The 18601-nt window shown below is 43.0% G+C and overlaps 1 protein-coding gene across 5 annotated transcripts in view; it reads left to right on the top strand.

Annotated features, from left to right (window-relative positions):
- The window catches only part of ZNF462 (zinc finger protein 462), an 89107-nt gene that overhangs the window by 55758 nt on the left and 14748 nt on the right, over positions 1–18601 (top strand). For 4 of the 5 annotated variants that reach the window (XM_064735382.1, XM_064735381.1, XM_064735384.1 and 1 more), the window contains exons 7-9: positions 420–611; positions 15521–15785; positions 18347–18483. In XM_064735382.1, the coding sequence (XP_064591452.1) occupies positions 420–611; positions 15521–15785; positions 18347–18483 (594 nt within the window). The remainder of the gene's footprint in view (positions 1–419; positions 612–15520; positions 15786–18346; positions 18484–18601) is intronic. The other variant, XM_064735386.1, reaches the window with a different exon arrangement.

The raw sequence follows: 18601 nt of genomic DNA, 5'->3' as shown, positions 1-18601 counted from the left end.
TGACGCTGGATGTGCTGCATGCAGAAACAAACGACCTCGCCATCTCTAGTTGCTGTGCTCCCAAACAACTTTGGAAGTGCTGTGGTTAAGTTGCTCCATTTTCATCCCAGAGTCTGTTTTCTTCCCATACCATGCAACACAGGCATGCTGAAAGTCTGGTCTCTGTTTTTCTTGACATCAGCCGCTGTGCAAGGATCTGCAGTTGCCAGAAAGTGATACTTTGGTCCAAAGCAGGTGTCTACACCCACAGACTCCAGACTGCTCCAACAAGGAGACATGCACAGCTTGTTTCCTTTGGGATCAGTCTTTTCTCTGAAGAGTCCATGGGAATTTTACTGCCAAGTTCAGTAAGAGAAGTGTGAGGGCCCCATTTTGTTTCTTTTGTGAGCTGATGACTTGCCTGTATTTCGCTCACCCAGGTGAACATGCCTACAAATGTTCCTCCTGCTCATTTTCCACCATGACAATCAGCCAGCTGAAAGAGCACTCCTTGAAAGTGCATGGGAAAGCACTGACACTACCAAGACCCCGCATTGTCAACCTTGCAGCCTCACACGCCCACCACACCTCCAAGAACCACACTCCTGCTGAAGAAGTGGAGGACTCTAATGGTAAGAGGTGCCTCAGAGCGAGAATTTAATTGTCTAAGGTGCCGCTTAATATTTTTATTGCAAACCAAATGGCAGCAGGCAGCTTTGCACCGAAAGCATCTTCCTTTGGTCATTAAGAGGAAACCAGAAGTTGCATCAGAACGCAAGAGTTAAACGTGGTGTTGTAGGAGGTGATCTGCTTTAGGTCCTCACCAGTTCATACTACAGTTATTTGTCCCCTCACTGTACCAGATGACTTTGGAACATGTCACTGCTGGCTTTGCTAGCAGAGATTTACATTGTAGAAAATATTTCAGACTCATAATTTCCATTTGTAGCCATAGGAAAGGGGTGTTCAAATCCCATCCATTCTCCTGATTTTCTTTTATATTCATAGAATCACAGAGTGGTTTGGGTTGGAAGGCGCACCTTGATGATCATCTCCTTTCACTCCTCTGCCATGGCCAGGCGCACTTTCCATTATCCCAGGTTGCTCCAAGCCCCATCCAACCTCACCTTGGAGTCTTTCAGGGATGGGGCAGCCTGAGCTTCTCTGGGAAACCTCTGCCAGGGCCTCACCATCCTCACAGGGAACAATTTATTCCTAATTTCATGAGGAGAGCACTTTGATGAAACCACATGATCAAGCTTAAAATGTGAACCAGTAATAGTAGGAGGAGTAATTACTGTTGCTGTCTGTTGTACAGAGGATACCAAAAGTGCCTTCGGATATTCAGCTGCAGGAAGGAGAACTGTTTCCTCTTCCTTTTGAAAGCTGTTGATCCCCTTGTGCTGGGGGTGTGTAGAAGATGCCTGGAAAGCAGCAGAGGAAGGGACAATGTTTAAACAGAGAAAATAGAAGAGGTGGTGTGTGGTATCACAGCAAGTTTTAAGGCTTTTTGAGTAGCAACCTATGAGGCATCTTCTGGTGTCACTTCCTACCAGTTAAGAGGAGAGCTCTTTGGAAAAAACAAACCGTAATTCCTGGATGAGGTCCATTAACATGGAAGGAGAATGTTTGCAGATGTTCAAAGAGCTGGAATGTATGGAAGGTGTGTTAGAAGAGGGGAAAATACTTTCTTATTTTCCAGAAGCTTGAGTGGTTCTAGCTGCTAAACAGCAGGAATTTTGTTGTTTGCTGTTTTTCTTGGGAAACTGGTGAACTCAGGATGGGAGGTAGATGTTATCTGTAATCGTTTTGTAGCATTTTTGGTCTCCTATTTTCCTTTCTTTCTCACCAAAAAAAACCCAACAAAAAAACCGAAAGTGAAATCAGAAAGAGTGGAAGAAAAGAAGTTCAGAAAATGGCTAAAAATAATTGAAATAAGTAAATCAGCATAAAAATACCTTAGTGAAGTGGAAAAAAAAAAGCAAAATATTTTTGTGGTTTTGGGTCAGAATCAGAATCTTAACAAGAGATTTTGACCAGCTGCTCCCAGACAACCTATTTGTCAGTGGGCTGTCTGGAACAGTGCAACTACTGAGTTTTTTTGCTAATGCTAACTTAAGCTAATCCAGCAAGCTGAGTACATCTTGAAATGTGTTCTACTGCTTTATTTTTTTTCTGATTTTAAAATAAAATGTTCCACTGCTGACTTAAAAAGTGGATAATAATTTTCAGTGGCTCTCCAAGCCTTTCCTGTGTGCTAGCAGTCTTTTGTTGGTGGTGTGTGAACAATACTCAGTTTTGGGAAGGATGGTTCAGTTACTTTTTTTTTAATATATTTTCCTTATCCCAGGAGCTCAAACTCTTGATTACTGGAGTTAAAATTCAGGATACCTGCTGCATCCTGTAGAGGATAATTTTGCAGCCTTAAGAACTCTTCCTAGAAATAGTTAAAACGATGTCTCTGTTAACAACAGCATTTCGCTGGGTTGACTTTGTTACCTAGACCTGTATTACAGCCTGAGACCAAGGCCAAATTTGTCCCAATTAGCTAGATCATCTTTAAATGGGGTTAATGGTTAAGTCACTTTGACAATAATAGAAGCCACCCACTGGGGAGCTCATCAGACAAGTACAGGTGTTACAATAATAGTGTTAGCATTTTCAGCATTGCTTGAGGAAGGAATAACCTGCTTTGAGTAGTTTTTTCACATTCTACAGTTGGCTGCAGATCAGGTTAATGGTGGCTGCCCTTGTGGCATCACATGTATTTTTGGGTTTTTAGAAGGCAATAAATCATTGCCTCCGTGGCCCAGGCCTGTGAGTCACAGGTGGTGTGCAAGACCAGATGAAATAACTGGTCAATGATAATAGGAATAATAGGAGATAATAGTAATAATAGGAAATAATAGGAAATGCAGGCACTGGAGTATTAGGAAGGGCTCACATGGTGTGGAGTAGCTGGATTTTGTCTTTTGGTGTGTGTGAATAACCTGCAGTGCAAGCCATGATCAAAGCCAGTTCTCCAGGGAGCAGCACTGAACCTGGGCTGGGGTGAGAGGCAGACAAAAAGCTGCATCCCATTGTTAGGGAGCTTGTTTTGTAGGCTGGTGGGTGTGCAGCAGGCTTTGTGATTGAAGTGGTTGCAGAAAGGAGCTGCTCCTGCCCGTGAATGGATGCTGTGGTTGGAGTAGGAAATACAACAGGGTGGTTTGGGGAGCTGGCAGGACTCGTCCTGTGGATTGTTGAGCTCTGTAAAAATGTGGAAGAGGGAGAAGGGTGCTGGATTGTAACAGCAAAGTGCATGAAGAGAGCTGCTCTGCAACAGCAACCCAGAGGAACCTCTGTGATGCTTCTTTTCCCTGCAAAAATTGTTCCCTGACGGGCCTTCCTCAGAACATTCCCTTTGTTCTTTTGGATCCATCCACCCATTGAAAGAGGTGAATGTGTTCAGATTTCTCTGGCTCATCCAGACCTAGTCTGGAGTACTCAGCTGCACATCCCAGAGGTGTTCTTGGGGTGCCTGGTAGGCTTTTCATGGAACTGAAGCTAAAGTGGAGTAGGTGCTTAAGGTTTTGCGTAGACACATCCTTGCCAGCTGTAATTCTGGTGTCATCAGAAAGCGAAACAACATCTTCAGTCCAGTTAATAACAATCATTAAGAGCATGCATGGTCCTCTCAGGGCAGTAGTGTAAGAAGGTGCTGGTGTCACTCTTGGTGGGTCAGCAGAGAAGGCTTTTTTACACATGCATCATTCAAAGATCCTGCCTTTTTTATCCTACCCCTCTTTGCTGCTGGGCGATATTTTAATACATAAAAAACCTGTTTTCACTGTATCTTTTTCTAACCAAAAGTAAAGCACTCTGTGGGTTTTCTGGGGGACATGTGGAGTGATGATATTTTGGTTTGTGGGTGTTCTTCTTACAGACAGACACAAAAAATTCCCAGAAGATACTGGTCATGAGTGCTATTTTTCTGGTTTTCATGGTATAGGGGCACTCAGTGGTTTGTAGTGCCCAGCTCTTGTTGACACAATGAACTTGCCATTGTGGTAAAATGTTCTTTGGCTCTCCTGATAGTTCACAGGTATTTTTTGTCTTGCAAGAAGGTGGGTGTTTGCCATATATTTGCATGAGTGTTTGGCTTGTTTGTTTGAATGTACTTATTTTCAATTTACACTAAAATGTTCATTAATAGTTCTGAGAGCATGAGCAGCAAAAGTTAGTTGTAAATGGAAATACTGCAAACTGCTAGGAGGACTGGATGGATCTCCTGACAGGATCTGCTTCCATGTTCTTTCATCCTTTGTGAGAACAAGAGCTTGCATTTATGTTAATCTCTGCCCAGAAAGGGTTTTTGGGGTTTTTTTTTGATGGTGGTGTCATCCTGTGGGGCTCTGTAAGTCACAGGTAAGTGTTCCCAGCTCTGCTCCTGTTGAGGGCAAGGCAATGGAATCCAAAAAAAATTAAATTAAATTAAAAAAAAAAAAAAAAAACAAAAAAAAACCAAAAAAAAAAACCCCTGCATTTCCAAGGCACCACGCTGGAATGCTCCCATCTCTTTCCATATGAAAGAGCTGCAGAGACACAGAGCAGACACACAGAAATTGTGTGTCTGAGCGTGAGAAAACACGGCACAGCAGCAGGAGCTGTGTGCAGAGGGATCTTCAGCTGAGGGCAGAGCACGTGGCCACAGACACTGCCTGTGTGGGTGGAGCTGTGAATTTAAAATCAGTGTGTTTGTGGCCAGGGGCTGGTGATCTGCCCTCCTCTCACAAACTGCAGAGACACACGAGCTCAACTCTTTGCCATAAAGTAAAGCAGAGTCACTTAACAGGCTGATGAACAGTTTCATCTTGTGCCTTCAGACACAGCAGAGGCTTCTTGAGAGCATGTGAAATACCTGTCCTAAATTGCCCTGGCTGCTATTGCGGATTTTTGGAGTAGCCCTTTATTTTTTTGAAAATAACCCCTTGGGCCTGGGCATGTTGTAGAGAGGAAAGCCCTGCTCTTTGTTCATATGGCTGGCAGATTTGGAGCCTCATAAATTTCCTTGTGCCATGCCTGCGTGCAGTAATTCAAAATTGCAGCTTTTTAAAATTTTAGTGTTTGAGAATATTGAGTTGTCAAAATAAAACAGCAAAGTGCCAGGCTAAACAGACCTGGATGTGGTTTCTGATGTCTCCTCAGTCATGCTGCTGTGGTACAAGACCATTTCTTTTTACTGGCCACCAGTTCTTGTTCTGTAGAAAGTAGCACACTATTTGTGTGCAGATGAAGTTCAATAATTGTGCTTTTCACTGCTGTGCAAACCAAACAGGATTTATCATTAATACCAGCACACATCACAAAACACATGTAAGTAAGGTCAGGACTAGAAGATTTCTTGAGTCTCCCAGTACATGGTATGTCAACATCTTAATTAAATTTAATTAATTGCAGCAGCAAATGCATTGAAAACTGCTAAGTGAAACATCCAGTGCCCTGTTCCAGGTTTTTTTCTCTGAACTTTAGCCTTTGCCAGTGGAAAATAACTTTGCCTCATCTAGAGGCTGAAATATAAATACATCTGCTTGCTTTGCCAGGGCTAGGCTGGGCACAGAACTGCTTGACTAAGTCTTGTTTCTTGGACTGGTGTTCCAGAGCTGTAAATCCCTTCCCATTTCTGCACACTTTTCCAAAGCAGATAGTGCATAATCAGACTGGATGTCTTCTTCTGTGCTGCCTCACAGATGGGCTCCTGAAGGGTGCAGAGGGCCTTTGGCAGGTTTTGTTAAAGCAATTTCATGTAATACCAGAACGAGGGGAGAACTATGGGCAGCAAGGCACCATTTCAAGAAAAATCCACAAATCTGGCGCCAGTGAGTCATGATTCTGCCTTCCACCTTTCAGATTCGAGTGTCAGGCTTCCCATGTGGCCAGACATACTGCCCTGATTTTTGGGTTCTCCTGTTTTTTGTTGTTGTTGTGTCTTTTAAATCCATAAAATGGATTGTGGCTGACTCGCTTATTTTTATTCACGTGCACTGTTACTCTTGATAAGGGATATTTCTCTAACCTTGCAATCAGGGCAGAAAGTTCCTAAGATGGTCCCTTCTCCTTTGGTGCTGTTTCTCTGTTATTGTTGCTTGTGTGACTTTGTCTTTTATGGCTGCTGCTGTCTGGGGAAAATCACAGTGGTCATTTCTCACAGCCAGAGAACTTGGTGTTAGAGCCCAATGTGGTTTAGTTCTGGGTTTGGGGTTTTTTTTTTGGGGAAGAGGGCTTGGGCAAAGTCTCTTTTGAAGTTTCAGGCCCTTTTTGTTTCACTGCAGTTTGGCTGGAAGGGCAGAGAGCCAGTAGTGACTGCAGGGCAAATCCAGGCAGAGCTTCCACAGCTAATTGCTTTAATTGCCAGGTGAGATGGAAGGATTGCATCCACGTTAAGGATGCAAGGTGGTGATCTGCATACTGCAGAGCAGAAGATGTTTTTGCTTTTGTAGTTACACTTGGGCTTCAAGGAGCTGTCTGCTTGCTCTGCTTGTTTCCCTGCTTTTGTGCCCCACAGGAGTGATGCCTCACGCTCACTCCCAGCTATCAGATTAACCTGTGTTATTACCTGCAGGCTGCTTTTGTTTTGTTTTCCCCAGCTGTGCTCCTTCTTTTTCTAACCTAGAGCAAGTTCCTGCTTTTCCCCTCAGCCCTTGCTCTTCTTCCCACATTGGCCACGCTGCCTGACAGTGCTTTTAAAGCTCTGTGGTAATTGTTGGTTTGTCTCACTCCTTGTGGTCAGCGTTAAGCCAAACATCAGATGCTGGATCAGATAGGACTTTCCTCCTCCATCAGATTGGCAGGGACTGGTGGAACAAGCACAGGGCTTGTTCACCTCCACTTTTACTGAACAAACTCCTCACTGTTCCAAGGTCCTGAGGCGCTGGGGGGATGACCTTGTTCTCTGAAGCTCTCTTCCACTGGGGTATAGTTGTTTGGCTTCTGGCCTTTTCCTGCAGCATGTTGAGAGCTGTTTTGTGGCTGGTGGAACAGAGGGAGATGTCATTGGCTGTGCTGAGGGGAGTGTCAGATTGCTGCTCATTGTGCTTTTTATTTTTTTTTTTTTTAAATTTTTTTTTCCTGGTGCTGTGTTTTGTGCTTGAGCTGAATGGGCAAAGGCAAAGCTGAGGCTGGAGAAGGTTGGTGTCAGCCTTGTGTGGAGCTGGCCATCCTGCTGTTGTGGAATTGCTGTGGCCCTGGAAGGCTTGCCTGGGCTTGGGAGAAGACAAAATGGGCAGGTCAAGAAATTAATGAAAGAAGAAACATCTGATGCAGAAAGAAGTTACCTGATAGCACCCACAGAGAAAGAAGGAAGCATATCCTGACTCCTGTTGTGGGCTGGGATTTTGTTGTTGGTTTCTTTATTTCCTGAGGTTTTTGGTTTCTTTTGGCTCTGGTTTTCGTGTTCAGGATAAAGGGCAGAGTGGTAGATGCTGATCTCTTGTGTGCCTGGGGAGTTTGTGATCACTCAACACCGAGTGAAAAGGCGAGGAAGGGGTGCAGGGTGTGCGAGAGGGCATTTCTGCAGAGCATCCTGCCCACACATCACAGCCTTCTCTGTCAGCCTCACTGGTATCCTCCTGTCACCTGGGACTCCAGTTCATCCCGTTGATTTAAAACATGCTGGAGGGGTCTGGTGCTTGGCAGAGAGGTAAAAACTTCTTTGCTCATTTTGGCTCTGTTGAAATGGATGTGTGTTATCATCACAGTTGACAGCCCGAGATCTGACATTTAAGTAGCTGGTTTTATTTCTTCTTTAAGGAACATTGTTACTACAAGTGCTTGGAAACACTGCCCGGAGTGTTCTGGGCTCGGAGCTGGTGATAGAGATGAGGACTTTCTGTTGGCAATAAAAATAATGTCAAGGTGTGTGCTGGAGGTCTCCAGAACAAATTATACAAGTTCAGGTTCCTGAGCTCTGTGGTTGGAATGAATCCTTGGTGCCCACATACTGCCACTTTAATTCTAGGGCCAGTTTTAAAGCAGAATGCCGATAAGAATTGCTTGATAAATTGATTTTTTTTCTCCCCCTCTTCATTTCAAGCCTTAGAGGAGAGTGAGCATTTAGGTGACAGAAACATCAGTGTTTGTGGCACTGTGTTTGTATTAATATAAATATGTAGAGCATCACATAGGGAAGGAAATGTGAAAATTACCTGATGAATTGTCCTTAAAAATGAGAAGGAAATCGTGGAACACAACAGCATGAGGATCAAATGGCTACTGATGAAAAAGCAAAAAGTTGATTGGTAGATTATTGTATGGAGTGAAGAATCAGTTGAAGTAGAACTTTGTAAATTCCAAAAAGAGCCTGTGACCAGTAAGTCCTTTTAGCAGATTGATTAAATCAGTGTCTTGCTAAAGCTACTTCCAGTTCTGTTTGTGTCCCCCTCTTCTGCAAATGCACTTCCATTTATGAAGTTTGAGTTTGGTTCAACAGAATAAGGAATAAGGAAAAACTTTTTATTTTATGTGTTTTATGAAAAAAGGTCCCAGTGTTTGATATGTAGCAGAAATCCTGGTTTTAAGTGCAATCCTGTATTGAGGCAATGGAATTTAATTCTGTTGACAGTGAAAGGGTTGTGTGCAGCCTAAATGTGACCAGTAATCAACCAAGTCACCTAAAGAACAGAAAAGTTAGATTGATTTGAGGGCAGGAAATAAATATTGTTGTGGGGAGAAGAGATGAGAACAAGGGATAACTGGAAGTTAAGGTGAAGCATTTCCTGAGCACTGAACTGACCCTCCCAAATCACAGCACCAGCACAGCAGGGTGGTGCCTGCCTGGAAAGCTCAAGCAAATGGGAATTTCTGGTGGTGTTGAATACTCTTAAACAGAGGAGCCTGGAGGATTTCCTGGACTGATCTTTTTCTTCTTACAGAAATACTGTGATATAACTTTTTTCATCAATTATATTGCTTCTCCTTAGATCTTAATTAGTTCCTGCTGCTTTCAAATGCATCATCTTTTACAGACTGTTGTAGGCACTCTTGATCTCAACTGTGAAACTCCAAAATTCTTGTACAAGCCACAGGGTGAGAGTCCCTCTGTGGAAGTGCTTCAGATGATAAAAATTATTTTTTATTTTTGTCTTAAGAGGTGAAATTTATGTCCCTTGGAAGTTTCTTGGATATTAGCACAAGAAGCTGCACAGCCTCTGTGCTGTCTCAGTCCCAGTCAGAGCTGTGGTATGCACACAAATTCAGAGGAAATTCAAAGTTATAGAGAAATATGGATATAGCTTCTCTCACCTCTCCTGAATAAACAAGATTGCATTCTTCATATGCCTTTCTTATTGCTCTCTTCTTAAATACATGAAATATCCTCCTTACAAAAGCTGGTGTGTCGTGATGCAAGAAGTGGTCTTAAGAGATAAAGCTGAAATAAATTCCACCAACAAAGTTTGATTTTGTTTTGTTTGGGTTTTGTTTTTTTTTTTTGGTTGGGTGTTGTTTTTGTTGTTTTGGTTTGGGCTTGTTGTTGTTTTTTGTGGGGTTTTTTTTTGGGGTAGTAGTGGTGTATAAATCGCTTAAATGACGATTTTATTCCAGGGCTTTATTTTCTCTACTTTGTGATTTCTGTTTGTTTTTTTTTTCTTTGGGAGTGTGCAAGCAGGGACACAAAACTTGTGTCTGTTATCTCTCACTCGTAACATTCTGGCAATGTAAAGGTTCTTAAGCAGAAATCAGAATTTAGGTAGGGGACTAGGCTCACACTCTGTTTTTGAGCGTTCAGTGAACACGACTTGCACTGTCTGTTTCCCTGAGCTTCCTCATGAATGCTCAGTTGCATCTCTCTGAGTCTGAGTCTCTTCTATCTTCCCCTCCCCTCAGCTTAATTTATTGCCAGAACATTTCACCCTCCCACATACTCTTCCTTCCAGGTCAGTGCTGCGTGGCATAAAGTGAACAAATGTGTGCAGTCTTCACAGTCTTTGTGTGGCACCCTGCTTCGCCACCTTCCCACTTTTCAAGCTGTTGCCATTCATGGCTATGTGCAATCCTGCCACTCAGTCAGCTGGTGGTTTTGAGCCCCGTTGAATTTTGGAAGGGATTGTGTTCCTAAATCTCCTAAATTCCACCCTTACGCTTATTCCTTAAGCATTTTAAAATAGCAATTTGCCTTATGTTGTCTGTTGATGTTCTTTGGTGCAGAATTGCATCTTGGTTTTACAAATTTTTTATCCAGAGGAGACTGCTGCTTTTCTGAAATCCTTGGATTTTTTTCCTGTCGTTCTTCGCAGAAATTTTCTTTTTATGAATGAATTCGGATAAAATTAAATAGCACTCCAAATATTTTCCTCTTAGTCTCTCTAGAACATTTCCTCATAGATCCAGAATGTCCTGGGCCTATATTAATATTTAATTTCCTTTTTTTCTCTCCCAAAGTGTTACTAAGCACTTTCTTTTATTTACACATTCCCTTTGGGTTTTTTTCCGTATCTCATGAGCCAAACATCTCTGTCCCTAATTTCTATTCTTAAAAATACTGGTCTCTTTTGACTGGTTGATGTTTCTATGTGAATATACCAGGAGGGCATGGTGTCTTCACTTTTATCTCCCAGTGTCTCGTCCTGGTTGTTGAGCTGTTAAATTATTAAAATTCTGTAAAGCCAACAGCGTCACTTTCCAGTGCACTCCAACAGCTGCTTTTCCTGAGCAGGGTTCCTCCCTCCACCCCTATTCCATCACTCTGCAGGCATGGAAGTGTTTATATTACATATGTCTGGTTCTGTCCACCCTAAAAGGATGGAGCAGAGCTTTAATTTCCTCCCTCTAAAAAGTCATTTTCCCTCTTGTTTCTCAGCTGTTGCTCTTACTTTGAGGTGTCTGGGTGAATTTCTGGCCTCTTGTTGTTGGGTTTAGGAGTCTTGTGGAAGTGTTTTGCTGTTGCATATTGTGTTCATTGATACCTCTGAAAATACCTACAGACAGCAGAAACATCACTGAATTTCTGTGTAAATTTATGTTTTCAGTTTGGGATCTGAAACTGAATTTTTTTTCCTCCTGGAAGGGATCCCAAAGTTTTGTTTTAGTTTAGGTATCTCAAACCTGTTATATGCCACACAGGATCCAATGAAAGTTTGGATTTTCATTTTGCTTCTGTGGTGGGTTTTCACTGTGTATTTTCTTTGTACATGTTTTCCCCAGTGTGTGACCTTGGGGTGTGCAGGGAATCAAGCTGAATTTTCACGACTTGCTCTTTTGGCTGAGGTGGTAACTTCCAGAGTTGTTGGCAGACTCGTTTGTCCCAGTATTTGGGACTGTACTCTGGATGAAGTTTTTGGAGTGATAGCATTCCACACAAGGGGCTTTAGTGTTCTAAGCATTCTGGAAATGCCCCTGGAGGGACACAGTGAGACTTGCTTGTGTGTTCTTACCAGAATGCAGCAGTAATTTAGATACAGCTGTGTTGATAAATCACCCCATGGACAATCATTTCTCCTGCTTTCCTTTCAACTTCTGGAATTTTGGGTATAAAAATACTGTTCTGTGCTAAGGAAAGATAATGCTTTTTAGATGCATAGGTGCTGGCAGGGGTTACATTATTTGTTGGCCTTGTTATTTGTCCTGTGCAGGTAATTTGTAGGTATGTCCATATGTAAAATCTCAAAATTGAGATTCACCACATTGCCACTGTTTTTTTCATTTTTAACTGCAGCAATCACTGTTAATTTTTGCCTCTTGACATGACTGTAAGTGTCCTTCATTTTATCTCAGATCGTCCTGTGCTGTTATCTTGTTTTTGGAGTTGCACAGTGAAGTCCTTCCATTTGTTTTGAATAAAATTGGTCTTTAAAAAGGTCTCAGCATTTTGGGTGTGGGCTTTTTTTGTTTGTTTGATTGTTTCAAATGAGTCAGGGCTAAGTGTTCCATTTTCTTCCCTTTCATTGCATATATGAATGTGCTTTATTTTCTTGTGCTGCCTCAAGGCTGTTGAGTGAAAAAAAAAAGTGCCTTTCTCCCTTAAAATGTAAATGGTATTTCCTGGTGTTTAATTTTTCTTAATTTCCCTTCCATTCATGTTTATTCGCTGCTGCTGTGTTTTACATGTACTTAATACAAATTTTCTTAAATCTTCCTTTTGCGTTTTTTAAATGTTTTCTAATTTCTGATTTTGTAGGCTTTTAGGGCTTTTTTTTTTTTTACTTTTTTCAGACAGGCATAGCTAAACCCTCTTCCTGCTCTAGGCCAAGGCTGTTAACACTTTATCAGAGCGCACCCAGCCCTTTGTGCTTGGGATGCAGGAAAAAGAGGAGGTGGAACTTGCATTGTGTACATCCATGACTCAGTTTTTGGGTCAGTTCTGGAGGAAAAGCTCTGCTCCTGGAGGAAAAACTGCTTTGTTGGGGCAGCACCTCCAAAAGGTGTCGGGAACATCAGCCCACCCTTCCAGCAGGAACAGAGCAAAGAAAAATTCAGTTTTTGAAGCAGCACTCTGTGACTGTGGCTGTGCACCCTCTGGCCCTTCTCTAAGACACTGCCTTTAAAAAAATAAATTAAAAAAAAAAATCCCAAAGCTCACCTCCATCCACTGTTTCTCATTTGCTGGCAGTTTGCATTCTGTGTGCCAGAATGCATCTTCGGAGGCAGGCTGTGGTCAGCTGCTGCTGGTTTTGGAGTGGGCACAGTGAAGGTGGGGCTCGCTGAAACCCAGAGGAAAACTTCTTCCTGTGCCTTCAGTCAGCTTTGGGCTCTGCCCAGGGTGTTCCTGCTGGAGCTGGGCTGCCCCTTCGTGCCAGGGGAGCTGTCTGGCAAGCTGGTCCTCAGACACCATCAGAAGCCCTGTGCACATGTGTTAATCCTGAGTGTTTTCCTTCGGGAAGTGCTGAATCCTGCGCTGCAGCAAGTGTAATGAGGGAATTTGGCATGGGAAAAGGCAAGGAGTACACCAGGTCCTGCATGCTGCCATTGTTCAAGGGTACAACTCGCTGGAAAAGCTCTTCAGATGGCTTTTTAAAATTCCTTTAAATGTCATGACTCTTTCAAGTGTAATGAAGCAACATACTAAAAATCGTGGAGTGGCCTGTGTGAAAGGTAGAATTCTCTTCTGGCTATTGATGATGACAGGGAAAAAGCTACTACTTGATGTGCCTTTTATTTTTGGTTTTTTTTTTTTTTTGGTTTTGTGTGTGGGGAATTGACATGGAACTGCCTGCTTCTGCAGTTTTCACATACCAGATTGCACAGGGCTGTGTAAATAACCGATGGAAAGTCCGAAAGCTGGAATAATAGACACCAGATGATAGGGGGAGTAAAAACATCTGAAGCACAGTAGATCTTGCAGACAACAGCAAAACTTCCTTCTCCTGGAAAGAATGGGTTTTTTAGACCTGTAGCTTTCTTAGCCATGGATATCTCTGGGACTGTGGCCAGGAACATTGGTGATGTGGTGGAAATTTTTGATCTTTTTCTTCCTGAGGAGGGGAACAAGTGAGCCACAAAGTAGACTTCAATACCCTAAGATTAGTTTGACTAGAACACATTAAAAAGAAAAAAAAGAGAGAAAAGAAACAAACAAAAAAAAAAAAAAACCCAAACCCTGTTTCAAATGGTATGAACTTTCTTTTTAGGCTGCCTTGCCCTTGCCAGGAGATCTGTCTAACAGTGTTTTTGAGCTTTTAGAATCGCTGAACCTGGTAGCCCAGAGAAGTGAGTCAGCAAATCCCATCTGAGCCCTCAAGGTCCTGTTCCAGAGGAGGGGTGAGCTCACAGTTGCTGCCTTTGAGGGAAGAGAGGCTTCTGCAGAGGGTGTGCAGCTCCTCAGGGCTGCCCTGTGCCAAAGTAAAGGATGTGGGGAGCCTGCTTCCAGCACAGGGGGAAGGAAAGCCGTGACATTTAAACAGGTGGAGCTCGCTGTGAGCCCTCCTGGTGAACAAACGTGCTGTGGAAGTGGTGGAAGCAAGGGATGATAAATGCAGCCTTGTAATTCAGCCTCACTCAGCTGATGGGGCTCGGATAAGAAAAACAAACCCAGGTTTCATTCATTTTACCAGAATCTTTCATGTCTCTGCCTTCCTCTTTGCTGTGTACGCCTGGTGGTGAAGCCAGGGGAGCCTGGAGACATTTACCTGCTGTGTCTGTTTTGTTTCATGGTCTGGTTTGGTTTTTTTAATTGTCATTATTTGTTACTCGTTTCTTGGGCATGTGTAACCCCCTCCCTGTGGTAGTGGGAAAGGAAAGCAAGCATTTTGCTCTTTCGAAGACAGGTGGGGAAGTCCCCACACTCAGTGTTGTATAGGCCTGTTTGCCTTTTGTTTCCCCATACTAATTGGTTGGATTGGATGGTGTTAAGTTCCCACAAATGTGTGTCTGTGAGGGAATTCTTATATATCTGGCCTTGGGGAATTCAGCCTTGGAAAATGAAGAGCACATCAAAGCAGGAGGTGGCTGGTACAGTTTGTGTCCTGACTTCCCTCCCACCTCCCCCCTCCCCTGGCTTTTCTTCCCTCTTCTAGAAAGCTTAGGAAAAGAGCCCTTTGTCTTCTATTCAGGAAAATTGCGCTGAAATTCATCTGTGCTTTATTCATCTGCTTTGATTTGTGCCATTCATGGGCAGCTGTGGGTTATGTAGAACAAAGCAGATGAATTCCTAACCTCCACATTCAAGCAGTGTGTTGGGAAAGGTTCAACACCACCCTCCCTCCCCCCACACTCCTTTTTGGGGGTATCCAACCAACATGTTACAGCTTTCAGTTTCACTACTGAGACATCTCTGTTTCCTCCACATGCCATTAAAATGGTGTGGCAGAGTTCTGCTGGCTTGTAGAAGGGATGTGTCTTTGGAGATCTCTTTTCTCAGTATGGCAAAGCAGGAGTTTGAAAGTTTGCTTTACTGGAATGTATGATTAAGCATCTTTATTTTCCAATGATGGTTTAATTTCTAACATCATCAGCATGAGCAAGGAAAAGTATCCATTTATTTTTCTTCTTTTTTTTCTTCTTTTTTTTTTTCCATATAGATAGATTATTTACTTGTACCCTGTTCCAGATCTTCACCTTGTGTGAACTGGCATAAGATAGAAAATGGATTACATTTTTTTCTTCTTTTTTTTCCCCACATAGATAGATTATTTACATGTACCCTGTTCCAGATCTTCACCTTGTGTGAACTGGCATAAGATATTTGAGAGGATCTGCTCTGATTTTATGTGCCAAACACATAAAACATTTGGCAGTATGATTAAAGGGCTTTACCTTCAAAAATTAAGTGTCTTAAAATCAGGCTTCTTTTTTAGACTACTTTAATTTAAATGTGTCATTCATTTTCTCCCCGAATCAGATCTAAAAAAGCGTCATTTCTATTTCTCACCTTATAAATTGTAGAATACACATTAAATTAGATTAAGAAGTGCTGCACCTCTTAATCCCTTCAGAAAGCAGGATTAGTTTCATAACCAACAGCTTGGTCAACCCCCTCCAAAAGCCAGTGGGTTCTGGAGCAGGCATCATCAAACCTTTTTTAGATTTGTTGATCCACCTGGAATAACAACTCCGCTCTGTTTCCCTGCAGACTCTTCATACTCGGAGCCTCCCGATGTTCAGCAGCAGTTGAACCACTACCAGTCCGCAGCTTTGGCCAGGAACAACAACAACATCAGCCCAATCCCACTTTCTGGGAGTGCTGCAGGAGTGGAAAAAGCGGAAGCCATCCTTAACTGTGAATTTTGCGAGTTCTCCTCGGGGTACATTCAGAGCATCCGGCGCCACTACCGCGACAAGCATGGAGGGAAGAAGCTCTTCAAGTGCAAAGATTGTTCCTTTTACACAGGCTTTAAGTAAGTACTCTGCTGAACAGATGAACTGAACTGGTGAGGGTTTTGTTTTTCAGCGCTTGAAAAGACTTCTGAGGTCTTTGATGGCCAACAGGAGCATGGGCACTGCTGACCAGGGAGAGGAGCGTAGGAAGTGCCATGCCAGATCACAGCAGCATCCATGTAATCCATTTTCTCGTCTCCTGCAACAGCCGGGACCATCTGCTGCAGACAGCAGCACAGTTGCAGAGGGTTTCAGAATCATGGAATTGTTTAGGATGGGAAAGACCCTTCAGATCATGGAGTTAACCATTAACCCAGCACTGCCAAGCCCAGTGTTAAATCTCAGTGACACATCTGCACATCTTCTAAATCCCTTCAGGGGTGGTGACTCAGCCACTTCTTTGGGCTGCCTGTTCCCGTGCCTGACAACCCTTCCTGAGAAGAATTTTTTCCTTACATCCAATCCAAATCTCCTCTGGTGCAACTTGAGGCCGACAGGTTCACAACATCCCCGTTGTCCGCCTGGCCCAATCCTTCTTGCAAAACTCATAAACTCTTGATTTTTCCCTGAGTTCCAGACACATCCCTCTGTCCAGCCATGCCAGTCTCATCTTTTGGCACATGGAGTCAGTCTGCTCTTGCACCTTTAGCATTTTCTCCTTGGAGAACATCAGATGTTCCTGGATTCCTTTGTCCTCCAGGTTGCCCTCCCATAGGACTCTCTCAACCAATCTTTTAACCATGCCAGAGTCTGCCCTCTGAAAATCTAGTGTTGCAGTCTGCTGCACCCCTCCTTACTTCTCTGAGATTTTTCTGAGAATCAAAAACTATCATATCATAATCCCTTTGTCCTTAAGTGTGAAAATTTTCTCTGCAGAAATAATGTAATTTCCACATGCAGCCAGCACGAAACGTGGGACAATCAAGTGTCCAGCAGTGACAGGGGAATTTATTTCACCTTACTGAAGAAACCCTTCTCATGTAATTTTATTTTTCCCCCCAAGTCTTTCTAGCTTAAATGATAGAAAGATGCTATTCTCTAGTACATCTGATAGCATACAGAGACATTTCAGAAAATCCAGTTATTTAAATTTAAAGGCTTGGTGCCTTGTGTGTTTGTTTGTGTGTGTGTTTTTAGCTGCTCTTCTGTAAGAAAAGAGAAGAAGGCACCTGTGCAGTTCATAATTTCCTCCTGATGTGCTGGGCCCTTGAGCATAACACCCTGAGCTGACATTTGAGGTCTTGAACTTGTTAAGAGTGACAGTAAACGGTAGGACTGGATCAAGGGAAGGAGTTCTGTTGAAGAAAATGTTGAGCACAAACCTGAGAGAATCCACTGAGTCTTCCCTTTGTTGCTTCATCTTTGCTCTACCCATGTTAAAATTTCCTGCTTATGTTTAGTATCCTGATTGCTCTCCTAAATACTACCAGAAATTTACAGGTCCAGTGTGTGTCTTTCAAATGCCATTTTCTTTCACCTTGAAATAAATCAGGCAGCATTTAAACACATTCACAGCAGTGTATTTTCTGTCTTAAAAAAGGGAAGAGGCAAAAAAGCCCCCCAAAAACATGCCAGTCCCCTCTTCAAGCCATCCTAAAAACGTAAAAGCATGAGAGCAGTGACCAAAGTTGGCAGAAATTTACCTGCAGAATTCAGTGATATTGGGTCCAAAGCCACTTTTTACTCTAGTTCAATGTGTCAAGCCCCTTAGCTTTTGCAACATTTATCACTGTATTAGTGATAATTTTTTTACCACTATAATTATTTTTCACTGTATTAGTGAAATACTAAATAAATTATTTTTCACTGTATTAGTGAAAAATAACCAAGTACCCCAAGTCTAGAAACAGCTCTTGATTTCAGTAGTTGGGCTTGTGGTTAAATGGATGTACAGTGAATTTCTTCTGTTATGCGTATCTCTTGCAACTTCTAAGTATGCAGCCAGTGTAATGCCAGCATGAAATTTCTGGTTCAGAAGTACTGTGAAGTATTCATTCATTCTTCCACACTAATAAGTACAATATTCTAAGTCTTGGGTTTTCAGATCATTACAGCTGATGCTTTGAAAGTTAAACAACTCAGTCCCAAACTTGCTGTGAACAGAAATCCCTTTGATACCCACAATCTAAACTGTGTAGCTGGTTAGATCAAGATGGTTAAGGATGTTTTCTGCCTGAAATAAGTTTTCCTCCCCTCTGCAAGTCCGGAACAGCTGATGGATTTTGTTCAACTTGCTGAAAATTCAACCTTCACTGGAGAAAACGCACTGAACATTTCAGCCTGAAGACAGACAGTGAGCATGAAAGGAATTCTTTTGCTATCTTGACTATAGCAGTGTGACTGCATGGAGCAGCCCATGCAGCAGAATATCTTGTGACCAGGAGTGTTTGCTGCTTTGAGGGCAGGGGCCTGCAGATTGCTCCGCTCATGTGCCGCTCACGTGAGCAGCCCCTCTGCGGGGCCGCGCGGACAGGGCTGAGTGGCACCTGCACCTCTTTACACCACACGTCCCTTCTGGAGAGCTGTGGCACCTCGCTGCTGCCCTCCTGACTGCTGCCATTGTGTCCCTCCTCTCCCACAGATCTGCTTTTACTATGCACGTGGAGGCCGGGCATTCGGCAGTCCCCGAGGAAGGACCCAAAGACCTTCGCTGCCCTCTCTGTCTCTACCACACCAAATACAAACGCAACATGATCGACCACATAGTTCTGCACAGAGGTAAAAACATACGTGTCCGTGTCTGTGTCCAGTGAGGGGAGTGCTGGACAGGGCCCTGGTTCTGGTTTCATTCAATATTTCAGTCTGGTTTCATTAAATTTTTCCTCTCTCTGTACAT

Source organism: Zonotrichia leucophrys, chromosome Z, assembly GCF_028769735.1.
Source record: "Zonotrichia leucophrys gambelii isolate GWCS_2022_RI chromosome Z, RI_Zleu_2.0, whole genome shotgun sequence".
NCBI lineage: Eukaryota > Metazoa > Chordata > Aves > Passeriformes > Passerellidae > Zonotrichia > Zonotrichia leucophrys.
The sequence above is the reverse complement of the archived record's forward strand: the minus strand, read 5'-3'. Positions and strand labels throughout refer to the sequence as shown.